Below are 22,919 nucleotides of genomic sequence, written 5' to 3'. Positions count from 1 at the left end.
CAATAACCAATAAGTCAATATCTTAATGATTCTATAATGATTTAGTATCTCTACAAATCGATAACCAATAGACAACCCAATAAACTTCAAAATCGAACCGAACCGACCGATACGCAGCCCTACCTTCAGCCCTCAACTCTTTTAGGATTAATTGGGTTGGACATTTTCTGGCCATTTCAAATGAAGAGCCGATCCGCCCTAGCCCTTTAAATTTTTTGACCCAAAAAAACCTAGGCCGAATGGAATTGGACTGATTCGTTTTGACAACTCTACATTTTAATTGAGCCACATGAAAATTTTTAAATAGTCGTGATGAAAAATTGTTCAAAATATACATAGATAAATGACGACGAAATATAAATAAACATATAAAATGCCCTAAAAGACAAAACCTCATAGGGAAAAAAAGAAAATTATAGTAACTTATAAAAACTTAGACCCAATTAAAGCCGCTCCATTGAGCATAAAAAGTGAAACATTTTCGTTTTTCAAGATTGAACCAACAATTAGACAGCAGCAGCTCTAGATTTTCAGTTACAGATTCTTTTGCAAGTAAGCCTAATTTCTCTCGATGTTACTTTTTTTAATTTTTTTTGTTATTAGAACCCGTTAGGTTACTTGGTAGTGTGTAAAAGTATGTATGATGTTCTGGTTTTTTGAATTGGCAGTGGGTAATGTATATGTTCTTGTATTTGTATTTGTGCTGCTTTCTGTTGATACAGTAAGTTAAGATGAGGAATGCCAAACTCTGAGATTAAAGTGAAAAATGCCAAAAGGGTTAATTTTTATGGATGGGAAGTGAAAATCTTTGCTTAAAGAAGTTAGTGGAAGGAGAGTGTGTGTTAGATGGTGTTGTAGACTGTTAGTTCTTGCATCTTCCAGCTTAAAAAGCTAAATTGTGTTCTTCATGCAATTCTTGCATAAAACATTAAAGGTGGGTGTGATTGCTATGGAGGATTGGTCAAACATTCGGAAAAATATTTTCTTTAGGAAAATAAGTTGGGATAACAAGTTGTACAAGTACCCTCCAACGCGCTTCATCTTCATCCTCACCCCCATAGCCCCATCCCCATTTTTCATAGTATTTGTTTAGATTATATATGAATGATTTTTGGATAATATTTTTTGCATATTTACGGAACTCAAGATATAAGTAAGAAAACCACTTATTTTTTTGGAGAAAATTTTCTAATAATACATTTTCCTTCATGGAGAACACACCCTAAAACTGAAGTGGTTAATTCTTGCCAAATATAATGTTATTATCACATCTAACGTTTTTTTTTTTCTTTCACCTGGGGCATTTCACTTTAGCTTATGTTTAACTTTTTTGGCTTTTGAAATTGCTTCCAGCTCAAAATGGGCAGACTGAGGTGGACAGGAGTTTCCCCAAAATCTATCATTAAAATTATTTTGGTAATATTATTGAAAACTGCTGCAATGTTGTACTTACAAGTTATATTTCTGAGAAGTGGTAATATTGTCCCTAAACTCTTTTTCTCCATTTACAGTCACAGCACTCAGTTTCTGCAAATTCAATGATCAATAAAGGGAACGTGTGTACACATGTTTCAGAATATCTACCTACATTACTTAAAAATCGATGTAAGAGGCTTACCTTGAACTGTAACTTCTGAGATTGAACTCTTTTCTCTGTATCAAACTCTGCGATTACGATTATTTGCCATGACTCATGAGCTACTTGTCATTAATTAAGCTCAACTTTGTGCCCTTAGTTGTTAGTTAGGTTAATTGGCATTGGTTCTGATGTGATAAGGTACAAAAGTTTAAACTTTACCTTCATTCAGTAGTGGTAACATAACAAGGTAATAATATCTCGGATTTGTTACAAGCTTCATTGATGTGGACAATTTTCAGAAGGTCAGGATGGTCTAACTAATTTGTGTACACTAAACAGTCCTCCAAAAAGCAGTTTACCTAATTTGACACCAATTGGCAGATACTTGTTACAGAATAGGTGGAACGTGTTGCTTAAAGCTTTTATTTGATGGGCAAAGCCAGTGTAAGCAATTTCAGAAGGTGAATTAGGACCATATATTATCTCTGTCGCTTGAGAAGCCGGAGGAGGGGATAGATGCCAGGGTTGCATAGGGTAGAATTGTTCTCCTAATACTATAAAGCAAAATCATGTCACCAGCTGTCGTGGTAGGTGCAATGTCACCTAGACAGAATAGAGGGATTGCACAACCTGCAATTATGGCTGATGCACAGGCCTAGTGTACAAACTTATAAAATCTTTAATTAATTATTAAAAAGAGTTCCATGCTAAGTATAAAACCGTACCGCTGCATTAGTTAATGTGCCCCCCAAATTTCCTCTCATCACGACCCCAAACATAGTACTGGCAACATCAGATTATGGGATCCAAAAAGGCAGAATTTACGCAATTTCATTTACTTGGACCTGAGGTGAATACTTAAATGCTAAAATATAGTTGTTAGTGCACTCAAGGGTGTGGTCAACGGAGTGGGAGGATAGCTATGAGGTTATAGATTCAAATTAAAAAACAATCGGTGATTTCTTCTCATATGCCTAAACCACTTAGAACTACGGATACTTGTGTCGATGGGAGGCAGTAGGTATCTGGCAGAATAGTTGAGATGGGTGCAATTGGTACGGACACCATTGTCATTGAAAAAATGTTTGATAGTGAAAATCACATTTATGTATGTGCTGAATGTATGTTGAAACACCTGAACTTGAGAGAAAATGTCGTTACTCTAACATGAATTATGTTCAGCCAATTAAAAAGCCAATCTATGATACCATGGTTTACTTTGCTTTGTGTATCAGCTTTGTACAGTTGCAGTTTTATTGGTAAACCTAATAGTTCTTCGACTAGGAGATTTCCACCATTGAAGCATTTTTTCCATTCCACCGGTATTCCTCGATATCTATAGACAGCTACTTTTGATTTGCGTGTTTCATTTTATTGATTGCTCTATCATATGAACCAATTGCATCACTTAATTTTTCAGGAGCTTGTTATTCTGCAGAACGAGATTACTATGAAATTCTAGGTGTATCTAGAGATTCTACTCGAGATGAGATTAAGAAGGCTTTTCATGTGGTGAGGATGTTATTTAATAGGCTTTTAAGTTTGAATAAGCGGTTTATTGATATGTCATTTTCAGTTAAACTAAGATTCCATCTTCTATTTGGTGTTAAAAGCTTGTCACTGTCAACTTGGCACCACCTTTTGTTTGCATATGGATCTGTTTCCTTTTTGGTATCGAAATTTTTACTAGTCATTGGTAGATTGTTTCAATGAAGAGGCTGGTTGTTTAGTAGTTTGTTGTCATTAGGATACATCAGAGTTTTCTTCTTATCCCCCTCCCCCTCCCATATCTGAAAAAAGAATCTTCTTCTTTGTTTAGAGGTGATAATTCACAGTGTTGGTGTTCTCAGACAAGTGATTCAATATTTGCACTTAAAGAATTTATTTGCTTCATTTATATTAAGCATTATCTAGCTTAGATCTGTGGCTTTTTATCATTTTCTTCATCCGTTCTGTGCTATTTTAACTGTCTAGTTTGTTGACATCAAAACCTTTTGCAGCTTGCTAAAAAATACCACCCAGATGCCAATAAGAATAATCCATCTGCAAAGAGGAAATTTCAAGAGATAAGAGATGCATATGAGGTTTAAATATTTCTGTGTTCTTGAATAATAGTATCGTGACCATGGTTGAAGAATTGTTGCATTTCCTTGTACTACTTCCGTATGATTTTTTATGGATTGTAATCGTGAAAGGTGAATCCAGATTTTGCAAAACCCACAGAAGAGAGCACAATATGACATGGTAACATGTTTTTCTCCTATGGGTTGTATTTTCAAGTTATGCTACATCATGATTCAATTTGATATACTACTAATGATGTTCTTTTATTAATTCAGATGAAGGAGCAACCAAGCAACAACACAGAAAATATAAATTATAATCATAGGAATGGCAATGATTTTAGATATACATATAGCACACAATTCTCTGGTTCGTTTCAGAAAATATTTTCTGAGGTATATTTATTCTCCACCTTTTTTACTCTTTTGTGAAGTGCGGTGATGTATGGAATTTTGCTTAAATGTATATGCTTCAATATCTCTCAGATATTTGAAAATGAGGCTGAAAATCTGACGCAAGACATTCAGGTGGTTCCTTTTGTGATTATTTTCCATTTGAGATTTCCCGAGAAGATCAAGATGGTCCTTAACGTATTGGTGTTGGTTTACTTTGGTCCTTGATATATGCACCTTAACAAATATGGTCCTTAACGTATAGGATAAATGAATTATTTTAGTCCTCTACACTAAAAACTGACTGATCCATCAAGTTTTCACTTAAATTTAAGCCTCGATGATCAGGAAAGCGATTTTATGTGGGAGGCTCTAGAGGAGAAGTCAGGTTAGATGAAGGTGAAGGACCGGAATCGCTGGTGGAGAAGCCACATCAGTGCTGGATTCCGGTTCTGAACTTGGTGAAATTTCGACGGATCTGTAGAGATACATTGTTGTTCAGACAGAACTCCAAAGAAAAGCATGAAAGAAATCATTTTGAATCCTTGCAATTGTTAATAATCTTTTCCTGGCTGTTATCATTAAAAAACGCTAAATTAAAATACATCAAACAATATACAACATAAAAAGACAATTGCAGATCTAGAGATTTGTGAATTGAAGGAAAAAGAGAGGGGTTTGGTAACTTACATGTTGGCTAAATTTGTTTCACTTCTTTGCTGTACTTCAGTATACTTTAAAATTTATGAAAGATAGGATTCATCTTCTTGTGAATTTGTTCCTAGCAGGGGATGTGCCAACATTCTCAAGTTATTATGTGATTTTTCAGAGCTCCTACTTCTGATGACGGAAAAGACAATAACTTGGGCCTTTGTTGCTGTGACTTTTGTTAGTCACGTGGTTAGAGGGTTAAACTTATCAGCATTTCTTAAAATCTGTTAGTTAGGATAAAGGATCAAAATGATCAACATTTTTTTTTGAAAATGGTAATTGTTTCTTATCAAAATGATTAACTTTTCTTATGCATTAAGAATAGTAAGGACTATATCTGATAGGTGTATATATCAAGGACCAAAGTAAACGAGCCCTAATACATTAAGGATCACTTTGATCATTTTCTCAGATTTCTCCGCATTTTCAGAGACCTGTTTGACTGTATTATCTTCAAATGGTAGGTGGAGCTTTCTCTCTCTTTTTCTGAAGCTGCTAAAGGATGCACAAAACATCTTTCATTTGATGCAGATGTACCATGTGATTCTTGCAGTAAGTAAAGCTGATGTTCTCTTTTGATACACATTGTTTAAACTATTTGGTTATATTTTTAAAGCCTTTACTTTGTGTTGCAATTGGATGTCTTATTGTCTTTTGCCTTGTCTTTTTCTTTGTTTATTATGCTATTTCTTTGTGGAAGCATGGGTAGAGGATGATTATGCAGTTTGTCTGGCTTCTCTTTCTCTCTCTGTGACATGTTTCTGCTCTCTTTCTCTGTTCTTTTTTTTGAAACAGGTAACTTTAGTCTGTATATCCACAGGTATAGTACAACAGAAGTGTAGATCCCCTTCAAAAGTGTTACAACTTACAGAATAGAACAGTTTTAGTCTAAACTGCTGCCTATAAACAATCTAGCACACTCCTTCAAAAGTGTTACAACTTACAGAATAGAACAGTCTTAGTCTAAACTGCTGCCTATAAACAATCTAGCACATCAAAGATGTCTTTTGTCCTTGTTAATATATCTTGTTTACACCAAAAATAGAGAAGAGCTAAGCAATCCATCTTGATCTTGTCACTAGAAAGGTGAGGGGAGCCAAAAACTGCTAGCGAGTTCCAACAGTCATGCTTTTACTCTGCTAAAAATACAGTACTATAGGGTGCTGTCCTAATGGATAAATTAGTACATTGATCATAAAGGTCACCTGGAAAGTATGGTTACTTTAGTTTCATGAGAGATAATGGTGCTTAACTGCTTATACCTGGAGGCACTATCTGGCTTCATCTGAAGTGAAAGAAAATAATAATTAAGTCTATATCTCAAGAGAGAAGAAGAAAATGTAATTGTATTCAATCTGTTCAATATTATATGTGGCTTGACTATCTCAAGAGGGAAGAAGTAAAATGTAATTGTATTCAATCTATTCAATATCATGTGATGTGGCTTGACTTGCATGAAAAATGATGCAGTTGCGTTGACTTTTAACTATTCCCTCGGTCTCATTTTATATGAAAATTTTATCCCAAAACTTCCTCTTTGAAATTCATAGTTTTACCACTCATCATGATCTTAACTTTAACACCGTGTTATCCTCATCCTCATTCAGGTGGTTTGGGCTATCCATTGAATTCAACTCCAAAAGTATGCCCAACTTGTCAAGGAGTTGGGAGAGTAAGTACATTCAAGTTTCTGATGGTGACCTCATCATATGAGGTTTAACCTTAGTGGAACACCTTCCCCTTATGCCTGATAATCGAGCAATGTTATCTTTCTGTTTCATTAATACTGTCCAACGTATTCATCAGGTTACAATCCCTCCATTTACAGCAACTTGCAGTACCTGTAAAGGATCTGGACGAGTCATTAAGGTCTTGATTTTGATACAATGAACAACTCTCTAATTTGACACAGCTTCAAATGGTCATTTCTTGGTTTTCTATCAGGAACGATGTAGGGCATGCAAAGCATCAGGAGTTGTTGAAGCCATTAAAGACGTTAAAGTAACTATACCTGCCGGTATGCATTGGTTTTTGCTTTCCAATTTAAGTGCTACCATAAGGAGTTCAGTTTATTTCTAAACTACATCTGTGTACTATAGTTGAACATTAGCAGTTTCCAAAAAAATCTGGATACTTTAGTTGAAGTTCTTGTATAGTCTGCTTAAACAACTAGATGGAAACTTTGTTAGTTCACAATATATCATATCTTTGTTTTTCTCCTCTAGGGTGGGGACTTTTCCGCTGGCACTAATTTCGAGCTTAAACAGCCCAAGATGGTTTTTTTGTGTAAATACATGTGGGGTAAACTATATGGATACAAATCCTCATGCCCTAGTATGATAGATGTAAGACACGTTTAGTCAATTATTATAGGTCAAGAAATTTCTCAACCACTTGGATTTGAACCCCCTCTTTTTGAGTAAAATCGTATGAACCAAACTTTTCAACGAAAAAAAGGGTGCAGGGGGTGGGGATTGGGGGAGGTATAAGATGATATTGAAAATGGGCAGTGTTAGGCTATATCACTTAAGTTTGAATGTTGAGGATATAGCATGTGGTATTTTGCCTCGCATTTCTGCTATTAAATATACAAATGACCAATTTTAATGAAGATTAAGGTGATTCGGTGCTTTTCCACTAAAGATCTGATCGTATTGTCGTATTTGACCCTCATCATATGATAAACTTCCTGATATGGAGAACATATTTCTTTACCAGATTTGTGCTGGTTGTGTTGCCTGGTAAAGTCCAGAATTTCGAGTATAGAGTACAACCCTGAACTGAGAAATTTAGTGTAGTCAATTTAGAAAGATGGTTTTGCTAAAGGCAAATATGAAGCTTAACCACTGAGAAATAAATAAAGATGGTTTAAATATTAGATTTTGACAGGTTTGCTATTTCATAAGGAGATACTTATTTAAGTGGAAGGGTAAACTTTATAATATGGTTGAGACCAAAAATGTTATGCAGGAGTGAATGTTGAACTTGTAAGGCCTGCATATCCACAGAAAAATATCCCCGTAATGCAGATGTTGAGATGATTGTATGGTTATATAAGATTAGAAATGACCACATTGGACAAAGGTTAAGGTAATATATGTAGGCAATAAAATGAGAGAAGGTAATATGAGATGGTTTAACCATGTTTTATGTTGGACCTCCAAATATATCAGTTTATAGGTGCGAACTATGATGCTTGGAAGTTCTAAAAGGAGTCTGGGTAGATTTAAAAAAATGAAGTTAAGTTTCTATATAACCCTATAATCTCTTGTAATCCATGTTGATCTAATCTAACTACTAACGAAATCAATGGAAAGAGATGATCAACTTAGGCAATACCAACTAGCTGGATTAATCCTTAGTTGTTGTTGTTACACTTACATGAGGTCTGGTTTGTTAAGAGTCATTTTACCGTGGTTAGAGACTTTATGTCAATATGACTACATATGCGGGACTTAGGAAGCTACTTCTAAAAATGCATTAGTTTGTAATGTAATAAAAAGAGCTGAACAGAGGTAGATGATTCATATTGTTGACCACGACTAGTTTCAGCATACCTGATTGATCCTATGTTCATTGGACGAGTAGACATTTCCATGTGAAACTTTTTCTGATTTTCATTGTAGTAGCTAGGTCTAAGAGCATAAGATAGGATTATTGTGATGAACTTACTCTCGGTGATGGATCAGGTGTTGACTCCGGTGATACTATTCGGGTGCCAAAAGCTGGTCATGCTGGCAGGCGAGGGGTGCAGCCAGGCAGCTTATTTATAAAGCTAAAGGTGCATGATCCTCATCTGATTCAAGTCTTACTTCTAATGTATCTTCTATATTGGGTCAGCTAATGTGATTTTGTGATCGTTTTGGATTTACTACCATGTCTGTGACTTCAAGAATTTTTATGCATGATCAATCCTTATAATATTTGCATTATATATATAGCAGAAATTCATTAAATTTCTAGCTTATGGACAAATTATCTGATGTCCCTGATTAATAGCAGAAACCCACTAGAGTTTTTCTTTCAACAAGGGAATTGGAATATCCTAATGCATGGGTGATGGGTATGAAGTGAACACCTACAAAGCTAGACATGATCAGTATCTGCTAAGGGTTCAGTGATAGGCAAAAAAGACATTTTCAAGGAGGTGGGCTCTTACATTTTGTAAAGGGAGATGATATATACATTGCTTTGGACTAGTCAATATGGCTTCCAGCATAGCCTTGGTTCTGAAGATCGATAATGTTTGTTCCTTTCTCAAAAAAAGTGAGATGATATTTACATAATAATGTGTTTGGCGTTGCTTTAGGTTATTTGCCCTTTTCTTTAACTATATATCTATTGAGTAGATGGTATTAGGGAAGGGTAAATAAAGGTAGACTGAGAGGCATTTACCTTTTATAGATGGTCAGAAAACAACTTAAGAGGGGAATGGGAGCTTAAGGTATTTGAGAACTGTGTATTTTGGCTTTTCCAGCCCCTCAACCTTACAACAGAATTTGCTGAATAACTTATGAAAAAGTATTATAATGTAATTAAGATGCACAATGAGTAAACCGCCTTTAGTTATTTTTCTGACAAACAAAAAGTTGATGGGAGTAGAGGTCCATCGGATGTCTGATAGTGATAAACTAATGTACATTCTGTTAGTTGTAATTGGACCGGGAACAGAAAGACTTCACATCAATTCAATTAATAATGTCTGCTTCTTGAGTTCTATGGAAAAATATATCCGAAAAGAAAGCTGATAAGAGAGTCTAGCTATTTCATTCTACTCAAGTAATAAAGTGGAAGCCCTTCACTCCGATCAGAAAAACAAAGTCTCCCAGTGATATTTGTTAAAATCCAATCTAACCAGCAAGTCTTGAACACTTACCAATCTCTTGATCAGTGTGTACTCACCTTCACTTTATTCTACTCTCTTTAGCCTTTTTCTCTGTTCGATGAACTCTTGGCATATTAAACTCAAGCAAGACTGCTTGAACAAGAAATTGTTTGATTCAGTAGCAGCTCCTTACGTTTCTCAGAAAATGCATTGTGAGGGGATGGAAGCTTTCTGAAATTTATGTGCTCCCCTCAATAACTTAATTGAAATATTTGAAAGCAAGTAGGGATAATCATTGATCATCAGACTGAAGAATATGACTTCAAATGAAAGCTAACAAGCACATTAGTGTTGGAGGTTGGACCATTGTTTGAACGACTGGTTTGGCTCAAGACCTTCCATATATCCTTAATGCTATTACATGGACTGATTTAAGTGTACCAGCAGGCATACAAAGCGGGTGTTTTTGAGTATCATGCATGGAATCTGCAGTTTTTTCTTCTTGGGCTAATTTTATATATTATATTATTATGTAGATTCCATTTCATTGTTACCAAAGATAAAAGCAGACGGGGTATAAAGTTCAAAAGCATGAGCTGTAGCGAAGAAACGTTACAGAAGAATAAATAAATGTCATACAAGAAATATGAATATAAATACAAACCTCAATTATGTGGACTTAATCATTGAGAAGCTATAACATATGGAACATATGGCATAAAAGCATGCTATTCTAGTTCAAAAAACACTTTAAATTTATCATTCAGATCCAATTTTGTTTACATTAGTAACTTGTGTTCTTTTACTAAGTTTCTGTTTTTGTATTTCCAATTCACCTATAAATTCATACAAAAGTGTCCTCTATTGCTTTGTCATTTATGCTTGCTATTTAATGTTGCCCTCCTTAAAACTGATCCCAATGGACGTTGAGAGTGGAGACTCCCGTGATGCCTCTACTAAAGCTGTAAGCGCCAGTGAAGTGAGGTGATAGTCAGGCGAAGCGTCTGGCCTGTGCTGCACTAAGCTTCAGGGCTTAAGCACGTTTAAGTGGGCCTTTAACAACATTGATTGGGCCAAGACCTATGTTATTGTCGCACCGTTACACAGTCACGACAAAGAAATATCTTTTGATAATTGACTACATGGGCATACATTTGGTGTTTTTCTCAGTTTAGATTTTCCCCTTTTTTCTTTAAAACCTTTTGTCTTGGGGGTCCTTTTTGTTGACTGGTTTAACTTTGTTTACATGAAAACTTCATTCTTTTTGTTTCGCAGGTTGCTAAAGATCCTCTATTTGCTAGAGAAGGAGCTGACCTTTATGTAGATTATCATATCAGCTTTACAAAAGTGAGAATAACTTCCATTCTTTCCCTTCTTTTAGACATAAGTTTATGCTTTACCATATACATTTGCTTCACTGTTGGTAAGAAGGTATCTGGGTTGTTCTTCTTTTTTATTGATAAGTTCAAACGGATAGTTATGCCCTTCATTCTACTTGTGTAACTGAGGAGATCCTCGACACACTCTCTCCCTTTTTTCTCTGTGCATCTTAATCATTTTAGTTAAACCATTACTACCATTATCCAGAAAATAAAAAAGATAAAAATCCTAATACCATTGTCAATACCGACTCTGAAGCTCTCCTCAATCTTTCTCTCTTCACAGTCCTATCACCAGATTCAAGCATTGATCACCACACTGAAGAACATGACTTCAAAATTTCATCCCATTCTAGTTGGCAATGATTATAGGTTGTTTAGTTTTTTTTTGTTATCATTAAACGGCGATATTTTAGAAGACAGCATTAAGAAGGTGCTTTGAATATTTACAGGGAAAGGGAAAGGTACATTATAGATTGTTTAATGAGCTCGATAAGTCTATCATGGCTTCATGTCATTTACACTAGCCAGATTATTCCAAAAAAACAATAGATATTTGTTCTATATGGACCACCAAATAGCTGAAGGAACTAAATTCCATATTTGCATTTTAGTCTTTCCCAGACCTTTCCTGTACCAGTACTGCAGCAAATAGTAGTTACCTTAGGGATTGTCCACTTGACCCCCAAAGCTTTTGTGGGAACCAGATTTGTGAAGTAAGTGAACAGTGAATAGAAAGGTGATTAATGTCCTCAGATTGGCTCTCACACAAAAGGAATCTACTGTAAGTATCCTTTTTTGTGAGATTCTTGTGATTGAGGCATGCGCCTACAGCCAGCCATGTGAAGCATTCGACCTTTATAGGTGTCATGTTTCTTCAAACGCATTTCCATGATAATTAAAGATGAAATTTGAGTTCCTCAAGAGTCAATAACAAGCTTTAACTGTAAATTACCTTTAGCGTCTCCCTTCCGGGATAAAGAATCAGGTAAGGAGATTAAAAGGGATACACTTTTCAGCATCTGAAGCATTGAAGAAATGCTGCGTACATCTACAATCATCTATTCTTCGCCTGATAGAAATCCAGCTGTGTGTGACCAATACTCTGAAATTGTAGCATCCGGATTCTGTGCTACACTGAAAAGAATTCAAGTTTCTCCCTTAATATTGCCCAGACATACACCCAAACTTTACTCCTGCCATTACCCACTTGAAATGCAGAGTTGGAGTAAAATGTGTTTCCATGAACTCTGATGCTTCCAAATTCCATTAGGGCTGTGACTTGTGAGTTTGTGTCTGCTAGGTTGTCCAATGATTGAGAAGCCTATATTTTGCAGTGATAACTGTTCTCCATAGAGCGTATTCTTGGGCAGCGAATCTCCAAAACCATTTTTGCAGTAAGGTGATGTTTTGGACTTTCAGATCTTCCACTCCTACCCCCCACCCTCCACCCCCACGCAACCACACACAAATCCCCCCTAATTTTCTATCCAAGTTCACTATGTTCCACCTAAACAAATTAAAAGTTTTGTGCTCTCTGTCCTTGCCAAAGAAAGTGTCTCCGAGATTGTTGAGTTTTAAGTGATACTGATTAGCAAGATAACTGGCTGTAGATAATACTGAGTGGGTAGATGATAATGCTGGTACATGGGAAATGGGGGGAAGGGAGGGAGGGGGGTTGGATTGCGGATGATAAAAGTATCTTGTGGTTGTCTTCTGATGGTTTTATTTTTCACCCCCCCTTCCCCCCATTTTTTTTTCTAATCAGTATTCATCCCTTACTTTATCGGCCTATATTATAAGTTGGCCGATCATTGAATGGTAAAAGTAAAAAGAAAAAAGAAGACAAAAATAGAGTCCTTTACTGCAGAAGTAGTAGTTGAGCATATTAGACAGGAAATAACTAAGAAACAAGAACAATAAGCAGCTGGAGGGATCTCTTGCTGTCCAAGCAACTATGATGCGTAGTATTTATTTTAAGGTTATTTGTCTAAACTATGATAGTTTACACACTTTTCATATGGCTAGCACAGACCAACTAACTGATTAAATAAAAGTTAACCGGTTTGTGATACACGAGTATTTGGCAGAAAAAAGATGTTATATGTAGCATACTGGGGCACTTTCATGGCAAAATATGCAATTTGTACCTTGCCTTCTACCTTTCTCATAAACAATATGCACGCAGTGTAGCTGGGGCTCCATGACAGCATGTGTACTAAAAAAAGATGTTAGAAACCTGATTGATGAACTCCAATCCTTAAACTGTAGGTTATGGGTTTGCAAAATACCAAACGAAGTAAACATCACCGAAGACTAAATGCATAAGGCTTGAAAGAAATGCTTAAAGCTCTTATATCTGTCTTCTTTACATATGGTTTTGTGGCTTTAAGTAGAATTTTAAAATTTAGTGGTCCTTGTTGATTTTTAATAGGCTATCCTTGGTGGTAAAGTTGAGGTACCAACTCTATCTGGAAAGACAAATATACAGGTATGGCGTTTTATACTGGGTTTATCTATCTTTCAACATTCTTTATTTATTTTATTATCATGGCGTGATAATAAATTTGAATATCCATTAATATAGTTAATTATGTGTCACCTTGATATTGGATGTGTGTTCAATTTCTTTTCCTTTTTGATTGTTGATTTTTCAATCATCTTTTGACTGAATGGCGGTGATTTTGGTTGTCTGCACCCAATGTTGTGGCCTGCTCTATTATTTGCTCAAACTCTTGGGGTTTACAGGGTTTAAACAGTAAAGTCTACATGCTCTGATTACATCATAATTATTAGAGGAAAGTCAATCTAATTGATCCTAACAGATGTATACCATATTTACAAGATCCTAACCATATCTACAGGATCCTAACACTTTTAATATGTTAATTTTACCCCATTTGGAAACTTGAAAAAGAGTTTTCGGGTCTTGATATGGGTGTCAAATGGGCGGGTTGGGTTGAAATTGGAGATATTAAAATGGGTTGAAATAGAAATCGGGTTGGGTCTTGACCGCCCAAGTTTACTTTGGGTTCAAATGTGTTGGGTTCAAATGGGCTAAAAAATGGGTTAGGTCTTGACCCGCCCAATTTGACCCACTTAATCTCAATAATTTTAGTAAAGTGATATTAATTTTTATAATCACAATTTTAATTTCAACTCAAGATTTTTTTTTTTTAAAAAAGTAACAAATTGATAAACAAATCCTAAAAGATACTAATAGATAATAATTCATACCTTCAATATAGGAACATATCTAAAAGAATTGTAAAACGGGTTGAAATTGGAGATTGAATTGGGCTCAATAGAGGATTCTTTTAAAATGGGTTAGACTTGAATGGATTGAGATTGAACCCAATTTAAATTATCTTGAGCCCAACCCTTAAAATTCTGGGCGGGTGACCTATGTTTGGGTTCATTTTTGACACCCCTAGGTCTTGAGTTAGACTTTCAAGTCTCAACAAGCGAGTGCTGTTCTACAAAATCCATGGATGGAAAATTTTCCTTACAAAAAAGAGGTAGTGATGTTTTCGCAAAAGACAAACCGAACACCAATTCTCCTAAAACAGAGAGCCATTTCATTCCATGTATAGTTTTCTGAAAATAAACAAAAACTTCCATTTTTTCAAAAATAAAGTAATTGAAAACCAATTCTCGTTGAACAAAAACAAATTGTTTTCTAATCCAAACTAAAGAGGGGAAATGAGATGAAAGTTTGTTAGTGAAGCTACTTGGATGCTTGTAAACAAGCTTGGACTTGGTTTTGGGAATGAACATCAATTGCAACAATTCAATAAAAAGTCATTTCCATCTCTTCTGTCAGGCCTTTTTTCAGTTGTGGAAGTTGCTTTACTGTTTCATGTGTTGCCTGAAAAATAAGCAGCATTAAAGTGCTTGCCCCTTGGTGCTTTTTTCATATCATAGAACCATTGAACTCCCTCTTTTACCAAATCCTGCTGCTATTTTCTATTTCTGGTCTTTTTAGGTACCCAAGGGTGTTCAGCCTGGACAACTTGTGGTACTACGAGGCAAAGGTATCATAGCTTTAGTTACAGTGGATTCTAATCTGTTTAATATACTTCCTTCTGAGCAATCACACTTGTTGTCTGTCATACTTAGGTTTGCCAAAGAGTGGATTTCTGGTGAACCATGGCGATCAATACGTGCGGTTCCGTATTGACTTCCCAACGTATGTTTCTCTCTCACCTTTCCAGATCATCTTTATCCTAAATCAATTATTACAGTTCGCTGAATTCATTAGAAAATTAGGCAAAATTGACAATATTAACAATTGCATTGCTTAGAGGAAATACCAAATGTCTTTATTTGGGTTTTAAGCTAATAAACTCAAGGATGCTACCTGAACTGATTTATATTAAGTCAAGCACCAAAATTAGCCACTCTTGCTTCCTCATGGGAAATGAGAACAGGAAGAAAATGCTACAAGTGACTTCAAAAAGGATCATCGATCTGATGTACAAGAATAATTTGTCTGAACTCATCCAATCTTTCATATCATTGCTAGGGCATGTGTTCATACAAGTAAATAGATATTCTGTTTGGGATCATGAGCATTCCCCAGGTAATTGCACCATTAATATCTCCGAGTAATTCCTTTTGAAGTGCGAACTGCTTATCTTTATTCAAATTCTGCAGATGTTTAGGGATTAGGGATAGTAGGAATAACTCATGCGAGCATTAAGGAAATTGGTGTTTAGTTTATAACAGGTTAGTAATGTGTCAAAATGAGAGGAAGATAGATTCATTTCATAACCAGTGTTCAATCCTTGAGTGATCTGCTGAAAAAATCTGAAATCAAGCTTTCCTGATCTGAGCTGGTAAAAAACCTTGTATCACCAAATGAACTATAAACTAGCAATACCTATTTGTTAGGTATGAAAATATCTGGGAGTCGAATTATACATTGAATGCATCTACAGGTTTATAATCACTTGGTGTTTTCTTTTGTTTTGTTACTGTTGCATTTATTGATACATTTTACTTTTTTCGGAAATATTGTTATTTAGGTTTGAACCAATCTGGTATCAGTAGTTACTAGGTGTTGGTAATATTGAGGTACTGATAGATTTGTGTTAAGGCATATAAATCCAAATTATGGGGTTAGGCATTAGTTGTCTACTTAAAATGGTTTTGCAGTTGGTCCAAAGGCTGCCCTAGATGAATTTCTGTCACGCAAAAAAAAGTGGTTAAATGTTTTATTGATTGTCATGAAATGAGATGAAGTTGAAGTTCTGTTTGGACATGCAATTTGGATTTTTCAGTTGTTTTTTTTTACCCATAAACATCAAAACTCCATAAGTTGTGAAAACTATCAAAATTGCCCCAATCTTTATTACAATCTTACCAAATAAGCAAAAATTCATAACAAAAGTATAATACACAACGACAAAGTTTTTCTAAAAAAATACAACATTTATTGGTTGAACTTTAGTCAAATAAAAAAGTAAAATTGAGCAGGAGTTGTAGTGTACCGACTCTTTAATATAAACATTGTGATAGTGTACTACCTAATACTTGCCTACAAACAAAAATTACATTTTTGTAAAGAAATACTAAAGAAATATGTGACAGAAACGAGATAGCTGTGTAAACAAATAATATTTACTAAAGAGACATGTGATGGAAATGATATCAACTATAATTTTGTTTACATATGCAATAAATGATTGCTAGATATAGAATTGTGTTTTTTTTTTACAAATATAAACTTGTGGGTCATTTTTGTATTTAAAACCAGACGTGGTTGCCCGTGCGCGCACGGGCTCAATATGTACTGGGTAATAACTATCAGAAATATTGATAATTATGACAATTGGGAAAAAGTTAGTAATATTTTGACACATTTGTATACTCATTGCAGTGTTATTCTGTTTACATATTTATACAAAAATAGCAGAATAGAAGATGATGGTTGTCATCTTGATGTAACACTGTAGTTGATAAAATACCTGCAGTTAGAAGGAGAAGTGTTTTTTAGTTGTGGATGAGCAGCGTAGTAAGAATGGAGTATGGTTGATTGTGAACTACCTTGTTAGTTAAAGCATCATGAATCTTCTTGTTCAACATTATTCTAGCTTTTCATAATAGGCAGTGCATGAGCAATAACGCAGAAAGCTGAGTTTTACGTTGCTGCAAAAACTTTGAAAAATCAAATGTGAAAAAAAAAAAAATAGGAATGGAAGATTATTATAGCAATGTAGCAGTATAATTAAGTGGAGAGGCACCGTACATAGGAAGCATAAAAAGTAATTAAAATAACGGATGGCAATTATCCAGTTTTAAGATAATTCTTTATGTTGTTAAGTTATTGTACAGTTGTGCTTGGAGAAATAGTGTGTAAGCACTTTAAGGGCCGTTTGGATGGGCTTAATAAAAGCAGCTTTAAAAAAGTACTTCTGAAAGTGCTAAAACTTATTTTTAAAATAAGCAGTTATGCGTTTGGATAAAAGTGCTGAAGTTGCTATGCCAAACGTGAAAAGGGAAAAATGAAAGAAAGAGATGTTAGGGTTATGTGGGTAATTTGGAGATTGTATAAAAATATTAAGGGCAAAAAGATAAAAATGTGGTCAACTTAAAATAGCTATAAGCTAAAAAAGAAAAAGCACCCCTATCTCAGCTTTTAACTTTTGGCTTAAAATAAGTTTTTTTTTAAACTTAAAATAAGTTATTTTGAGTATTGCCAAACAGCTAAATAAGTCAAAAACCAGCTTTTAAGTCAGTTTGACCAGCTTTTAAGCTGAGCCAAACAGGCTCTAAATTTCTTTTAGTAAGAAATTTGACGATTTTTTCCAACAAAGTTGCATAATAACTATAACCTTTATATGAGCTGAGGTCTGCGGGGGCGAGGAATTACGAAACAATTTGACCCTTCAGCCATTGTAATTTTATAACATAGATAAGAAAAATATTATTGCCTCTTTGAAATTCATCTTTAAAAGAAAAGATCAAAGACCAAGCAGAGGGGAATAGTGAAAGAAGAGAAGTTGATAATTTCTATTACCAACAAATTAAGGTGTATTTGTGGTTGCCCATTTTTTCGCGAAGGTGTAGTTGTGGTTATCCATTTTATTTCAAAGCATTTGACGTAATGCCATGAAGTTTCCAGGAATGCTTGTATTATATTTGAATAGTTTGATGTATGAACGATATCATCTTAGCAAGCGATAGAGATTTCTTTTTCCCCACACTGAAGATAAACTTTGTAAGAATCTTATTATTAAATGAAAAAATTGTTATCCCTTCTCCTACGTGTTGAGCAACAAATAAGAAGAAAAAAAGAGGAAAAAGAAGAAAGGAGGAAGAGGTAGTGAAAGATATCTTTTAGTCTCTTTTATTAGGTTATCTGATGACTGATCTGAGTTTACTGTTGGAAGGCTTGAGTTTTATTGACACTTACAAAAGTGAAGGAAGCTGAACAAACTTGAGAACAATATCACAATAACACAAAAGGAAACCTGAAAGAGAGCAAGCAGAAATAGCAGATTACTTTAGATAATTGTAGGAAAGCTTAAAAATAAAAACTGAACAATGTTTAGCATCGTTTCAGTCACACTTGGTTGGTTCCATACAATTTTTTATCAAGAACAGATCTAGTAATTCTGTTGCGCAAATTATTCGACCAACTCTAAGAACTAAATGTTTTGTTGTGTACTTTTGTTAATGCATGTCGGTAGGTCCTTCAATCATCGAGCACACTATTCACTTCCAAGACTACTAATGATTAGTACGACAGAGAGATTAATGCTATGAATGAACCTTTTTATCCAATTTCTTCAGGGGCAATATCTAAACAAGAGGTATAGCTTGTTTAAGATTGTCTCCACATATGTATGAAAAGTGAAAATTAATTTCTGAAAATTTATATGCTCTCATCAAAATATAGTTGATATCAGGTCATTACTCAAATATGGGTGGTACTTTTAGGAATTCTTGGGTTAGCTGGTTTTTAGATGTGTTAGTGAGTTCTGAAATGTGCTAATTCTCTAGTTATTTATTTAAAATGTCTCAATTCCATCGTCATTATTGTAATAGGCAGGGCACGACTTTCATACTGTACCTTGCACTTGGTGGATCTTTATTCACCTACTTCTTCTTAGCTCAACCATTAAAGATAATATCACTATCTTTCACAATCGTCTGAACAATTTTTTTTTGTACAGTATCACAATGTGAACAACTCCGATATAAAAATTATGGAAAGGTTGAAAGAGTGAATGTTTTGGCTATATCAAATACCAATTTGATTCTCCTAATTCAATAACTAAGTAAATTGTGGGCGAGACACAGAAGGAAGGACTGCAATAGGGAGAAACCAGAGAGAAGGCAAGTACGCATATTGTAGTTTATGATGTTGCAGTCCTCAAAAGTTTACTACAAGTGGATTTGTATTGGCATCCTATAAGCTTAGCAGTCAATGAAATAAAAATGTAAGTTATTCATCGTTCACTCCGGTTGACGATTGAAAGCTTATATTTGGCTAAGTCAATATGTAGATGTTTATAGTTGGGGTAAGAGATTTGTGCGGAAGACTTGTAACAAACTGAAATAATGAAGCATGATGAAAGATAGTTGTAATTACCTGGTTTTTGTTATATCTTGTTGCAGTAGTATGAATATTGGGTGACTCAGTTTTTTAAATAGAATTCATTTCTTTTCTTTTTATGCTTTTATATGACATACCAAAGTTCTTGCAAGGATTATAAAACCTATGTTGCCCTAGTAGTACTATAGTTTATTTGGTTCAAGTATTAGTGCAGAGATTCTAAATTTTAGGTCTCTATGATTCTGCATAATTACAACAATTAGAATTCCATATGTTTTAGTATAAGACTTTATCTCCACCAGTGTAGGCATTTAGTGAAGTGTTAAAAGTAATAATGTTTCATATGATAGTAAATAAGTGTTAGATGACGGAGACCATAGCCGACAAAGCTATTGTCGAAGTGCTAACTAAGTTAAGTTTGATGTTCCTCTCAAAACTCTCTAATAAACATGAATGCTAACTAAGTTAGCTAAATCACAATATGCTCCTACAATTAGAGATTCACAACCTGCAATTTCAAATTAAAAGCAGAAACAAAGTGAAGAAAACTAAATCTAATAGCAAAGCTTTATAAATCTATTCAGCCAAATGTACGGTTCTTTGAAAATTAATATGTCATATTGTTGGCCTTAATTTCGATTCTTCTAAAATTCAAAGTTCATTGAATCCAATATAAAACGAAAGCATTGTAAATATATTCAGAACATATGAAGATTAAAAATTAAAGATTTCAAATACAAAAATTGAGGAGGGAGATGAAGAAGTGAGAGATTTTTACCTTGAAGTTGCAGTTGGAGAAGATGGAAGGGAAAAAGTTTTGAAGGCAAATGCTTTTGTCTGCCTCTTCATCTTCAATGGCGGATAACAATAAGAAAACACGCATGGATGCCACGCATAATGAAGCTGGCTACACAACCACGTGGAATGAGATGAAGATAGGGCAACAAATTGAGATGATGGAAATACCCTCAATTGATAAGAAAATTTACCATTAACAGACATGTTCATACCTGATGTCCTACTCACTCTTCTAATATAGTAGAAAATGTGAAATCATGATATGAAATTCCCAAATCAAGCTTTCTGGAGAATTTGACAAAGTAGATCAAGTATTATGGATGAAGGTAGTAGCTTATCAGATGAAATTCTTCTGACCAAACATTTTTCATTTATTTTTCTATTTTTATGTTGCTCATGAACTTCCACTATAGTTTGCTGCAGAAATTTCACAGATGCTCTTTTTTCTTCTCTTTTGTAGAGCATTGAATGAACGGCAGCGTGCTATAATGGAAGAATTTGCGCAGGAGGAAGTTGTTAATGGAGATTACATGGATGGAGAAGTAAATTTGTAAGTTTTATTCTTTATTGTCTTTGAATGCATGACATGACTGATCCGTCAGAAGTATTTGCTTACTCAGCTTTCTTTGAACTTTTTTGTTAACTAATTTAAGAAGACTATAACTGGAAAATTTGTGCTATCTTTGATGCATGTGAATGTTCCCATGACTATTTGAGAAGTTCACCACAAGTACATACTGTTAAAAGTCAATTGAAATAATTTACAAAAAGTTATTTTTCTAGCGCCCCCCCCCCTCCAAAAAAAAAAGACCGGAGATAATGGGGTTAGCCTTCTTTCCAGTTATTATGCTATACCGTAAATACGTGATCAAAATTATCCTTGCTTAGCGATTTCAACTACTCATTGAACTTCACTAACTATATCAGTTGGTTTCACCATTTGTTTGGAGGTGTATACTAATTTTTGGCAAGAATTTTATGATCGGGATTGATGTAATCCTTTTTCAGGTAGGCCAGACCCAGTAGGTGGTTAGCAAAATCTTGTATACAGCCTTGAAGCTATGTGTTTTTTATCTCTTTTCGGCTGTCCATTAAGTTTGTTGCATCACTTCCACTTATTTTTCTTTTTTGGATTCTATTGTGGTAGGTTTCGTAAATCATGTCCTTCCTGAACTCGGGTAGAATGTCTCATCTCTTTCTTGTTTTCATGTGACCCTTTTTCTTTTGGCATTATGTTAAAATGTTTTTGTGTTTATTATTGGTGGAAAAAGAGAGTATTAGAACTTTGCTGCTTGTCAGAGTTTTATACAAATTTGATATTAGATCTTTCAAGCTCTTTATTAGTCACTGAAACACGAGATAGTTTTTCCTTGTTTCTTTCTGAGGGGTTGGTTGGGGTGGGGGTGAGGGTGTTCTCAGAGTTCAAGAAATGTCCTCGTATTCTCTCTTATCATGAATGCTTATACTGTTTCTGTATTAAAACTGGAGCTATGGTAAACAATCTATATACAATTTACATAACCTACATCTTTATTTACTGGAGATTGGCTGCGCAATATCATTTAGCTGGCATAATGCTTTAGTGTTTTCTCGCTTTGACCCTTTCTGCTTGTATAGTCACCATTCTGAATGTGGTGAACATTCTGGAAATGGTTAACAGGCTTTACCAGCAGCTCTCTACTGGTTGAACTTACAGGTGGCAGCAGTTGCTTGAACGCGTATCAAACCCAAAGTTTGTGGTTGAGTTCTCACTCTTGATAGTGATTCTTCTATTGTTAATCAAAACACTATGATTGTGGAGGCGTCAGCTGTCCTCGGCAGATACAAGAATCCCTGATCCAGCTGCTTTCAACATCATACCTGCACAGAGTTTGCTAGTCTCCGGCTTCAATCTGATCTGGAGAGAACTTCCCAAACATCTACAGTCCTGGTAGCTATATCACATACACATGGTAGAGTCATTTTTTATCGTTCACCTTTTGGGTCGAGTTCAGATTATATACTAGCATTTAACATGCCTATATAGTTCTCAAAATAAAAAAGGAAGTGCCTATTTTATCCAAGGCCTTTTATTAGAAAGTTGAGAGTTTGAGTATATCATAGAAGTATCCCTGTATTTTCTACCTACAAAAATTGTAGAGAATTACTGATAAGTCTCTGGAATTTTGCATAGTTCCAGTTGTACTCTTTTAACATGTTCTATATATTTTATTTGTTTTTTGGGGACTGAAAAATATAGTTTTCTTTTTCCGCTTTTCTCTGTAATTGTGAGCAATAATTAATTAATTGCATTTATTGAAAAAGTTCAATATTGCCATGGGTCTAAAGTTATAAAAGTTGCTCAAATTCATTCTATTATTTACTCATATCCATTTTCGCCATATGGTATGTCAAACATGTGTTATGCACACATTAATGAGTAATACTATGATGTCTGAATCGCGCTTACTATTTTAGTTGACACTGAAAATAAAAATAATCGAAATTACAAAATATACTTGATATTGTATTAAAAGAACAGTTTAGAGAATCTCAATCAAACATTTGTTTGCTTATTAAAATATATTAAAAAGCTCAATTATTTTTATTTTAAGGTATATATATATTT

The 22,919-nt window shown here is 34.7% G+C and overlaps 1 protein-coding gene across 13 annotated transcripts; it reads left to right on the top strand.

Annotated features, from left to right (window-relative positions):
- The first annotated feature begins 373 nt into the window (after positions 1–373).
- On the top strand, positions 374–22,624 carry LOC101258896 (chaperone protein dnaJ 1, mitochondrial). Of its 13 annotated transcripts, none has more exons than XR_011212516.1 (21): positions 402–552; positions 1,354–1,416; positions 1,512–1,605; positions 2,815–2,901; positions 3,000–3,091; positions 3,580–3,663; positions 3,785–3,823; positions 3,919–4,038; positions 4,129–4,170; positions 5,211–5,298; positions 6,354–6,418; positions 6,553–6,615; positions 6,691–6,763; positions 8,436–8,527; positions 10,847–10,918; positions 13,385–13,441; positions 14,936–14,984; positions 15,070–15,139; positions 20,305–20,637; positions 20,772–20,861; positions 22,008–22,624. XR_011212516.1 is itself a non-coding variant. In XM_069291508.1 (21 exons), the coding sequence occupies exons 2-20, from the start codon at positions 1,360–1,362 to the stop codon at positions 21,481–21,483; spliced, it is 1,359 nt and encodes a 452-aa protein (XP_069147609.1). In that variant the 5' UTR covers positions 402–552; positions 1,354–1,359; the 3' UTR covers positions 21,484–21,489; positions 22,008–22,624. The 13 variants fall into 13 exon arrangements, 6 of the variants coding, with proteins under 6 accessions (XP_004229528.1, XP_069147609.1, XP_019070913.1 ...); XR_011212514.1 differs by having other exon boundaries at positions 20,299–20,637; XR_011212515.1 differs by having other exon boundaries at positions 20,299–20,637; positions 21,972–22,624.
- Positions 22,625–22,919: the final 295 nt, after the last annotated feature.

Source organism: Solanum lycopersicum, chromosome 1 (assembly GCF_036512215.1).
Source record: "Solanum lycopersicum chromosome 1, SLM_r2.1".
NCBI lineage: Eukaryota > Viridiplantae > Streptophyta > Magnoliopsida > Solanales > Solanaceae > Solanum > Solanum lycopersicum.
The sequence above is the reverse complement of the archived record's forward strand: the minus strand, read 5'-3'. Positions and strand labels throughout refer to the sequence as shown.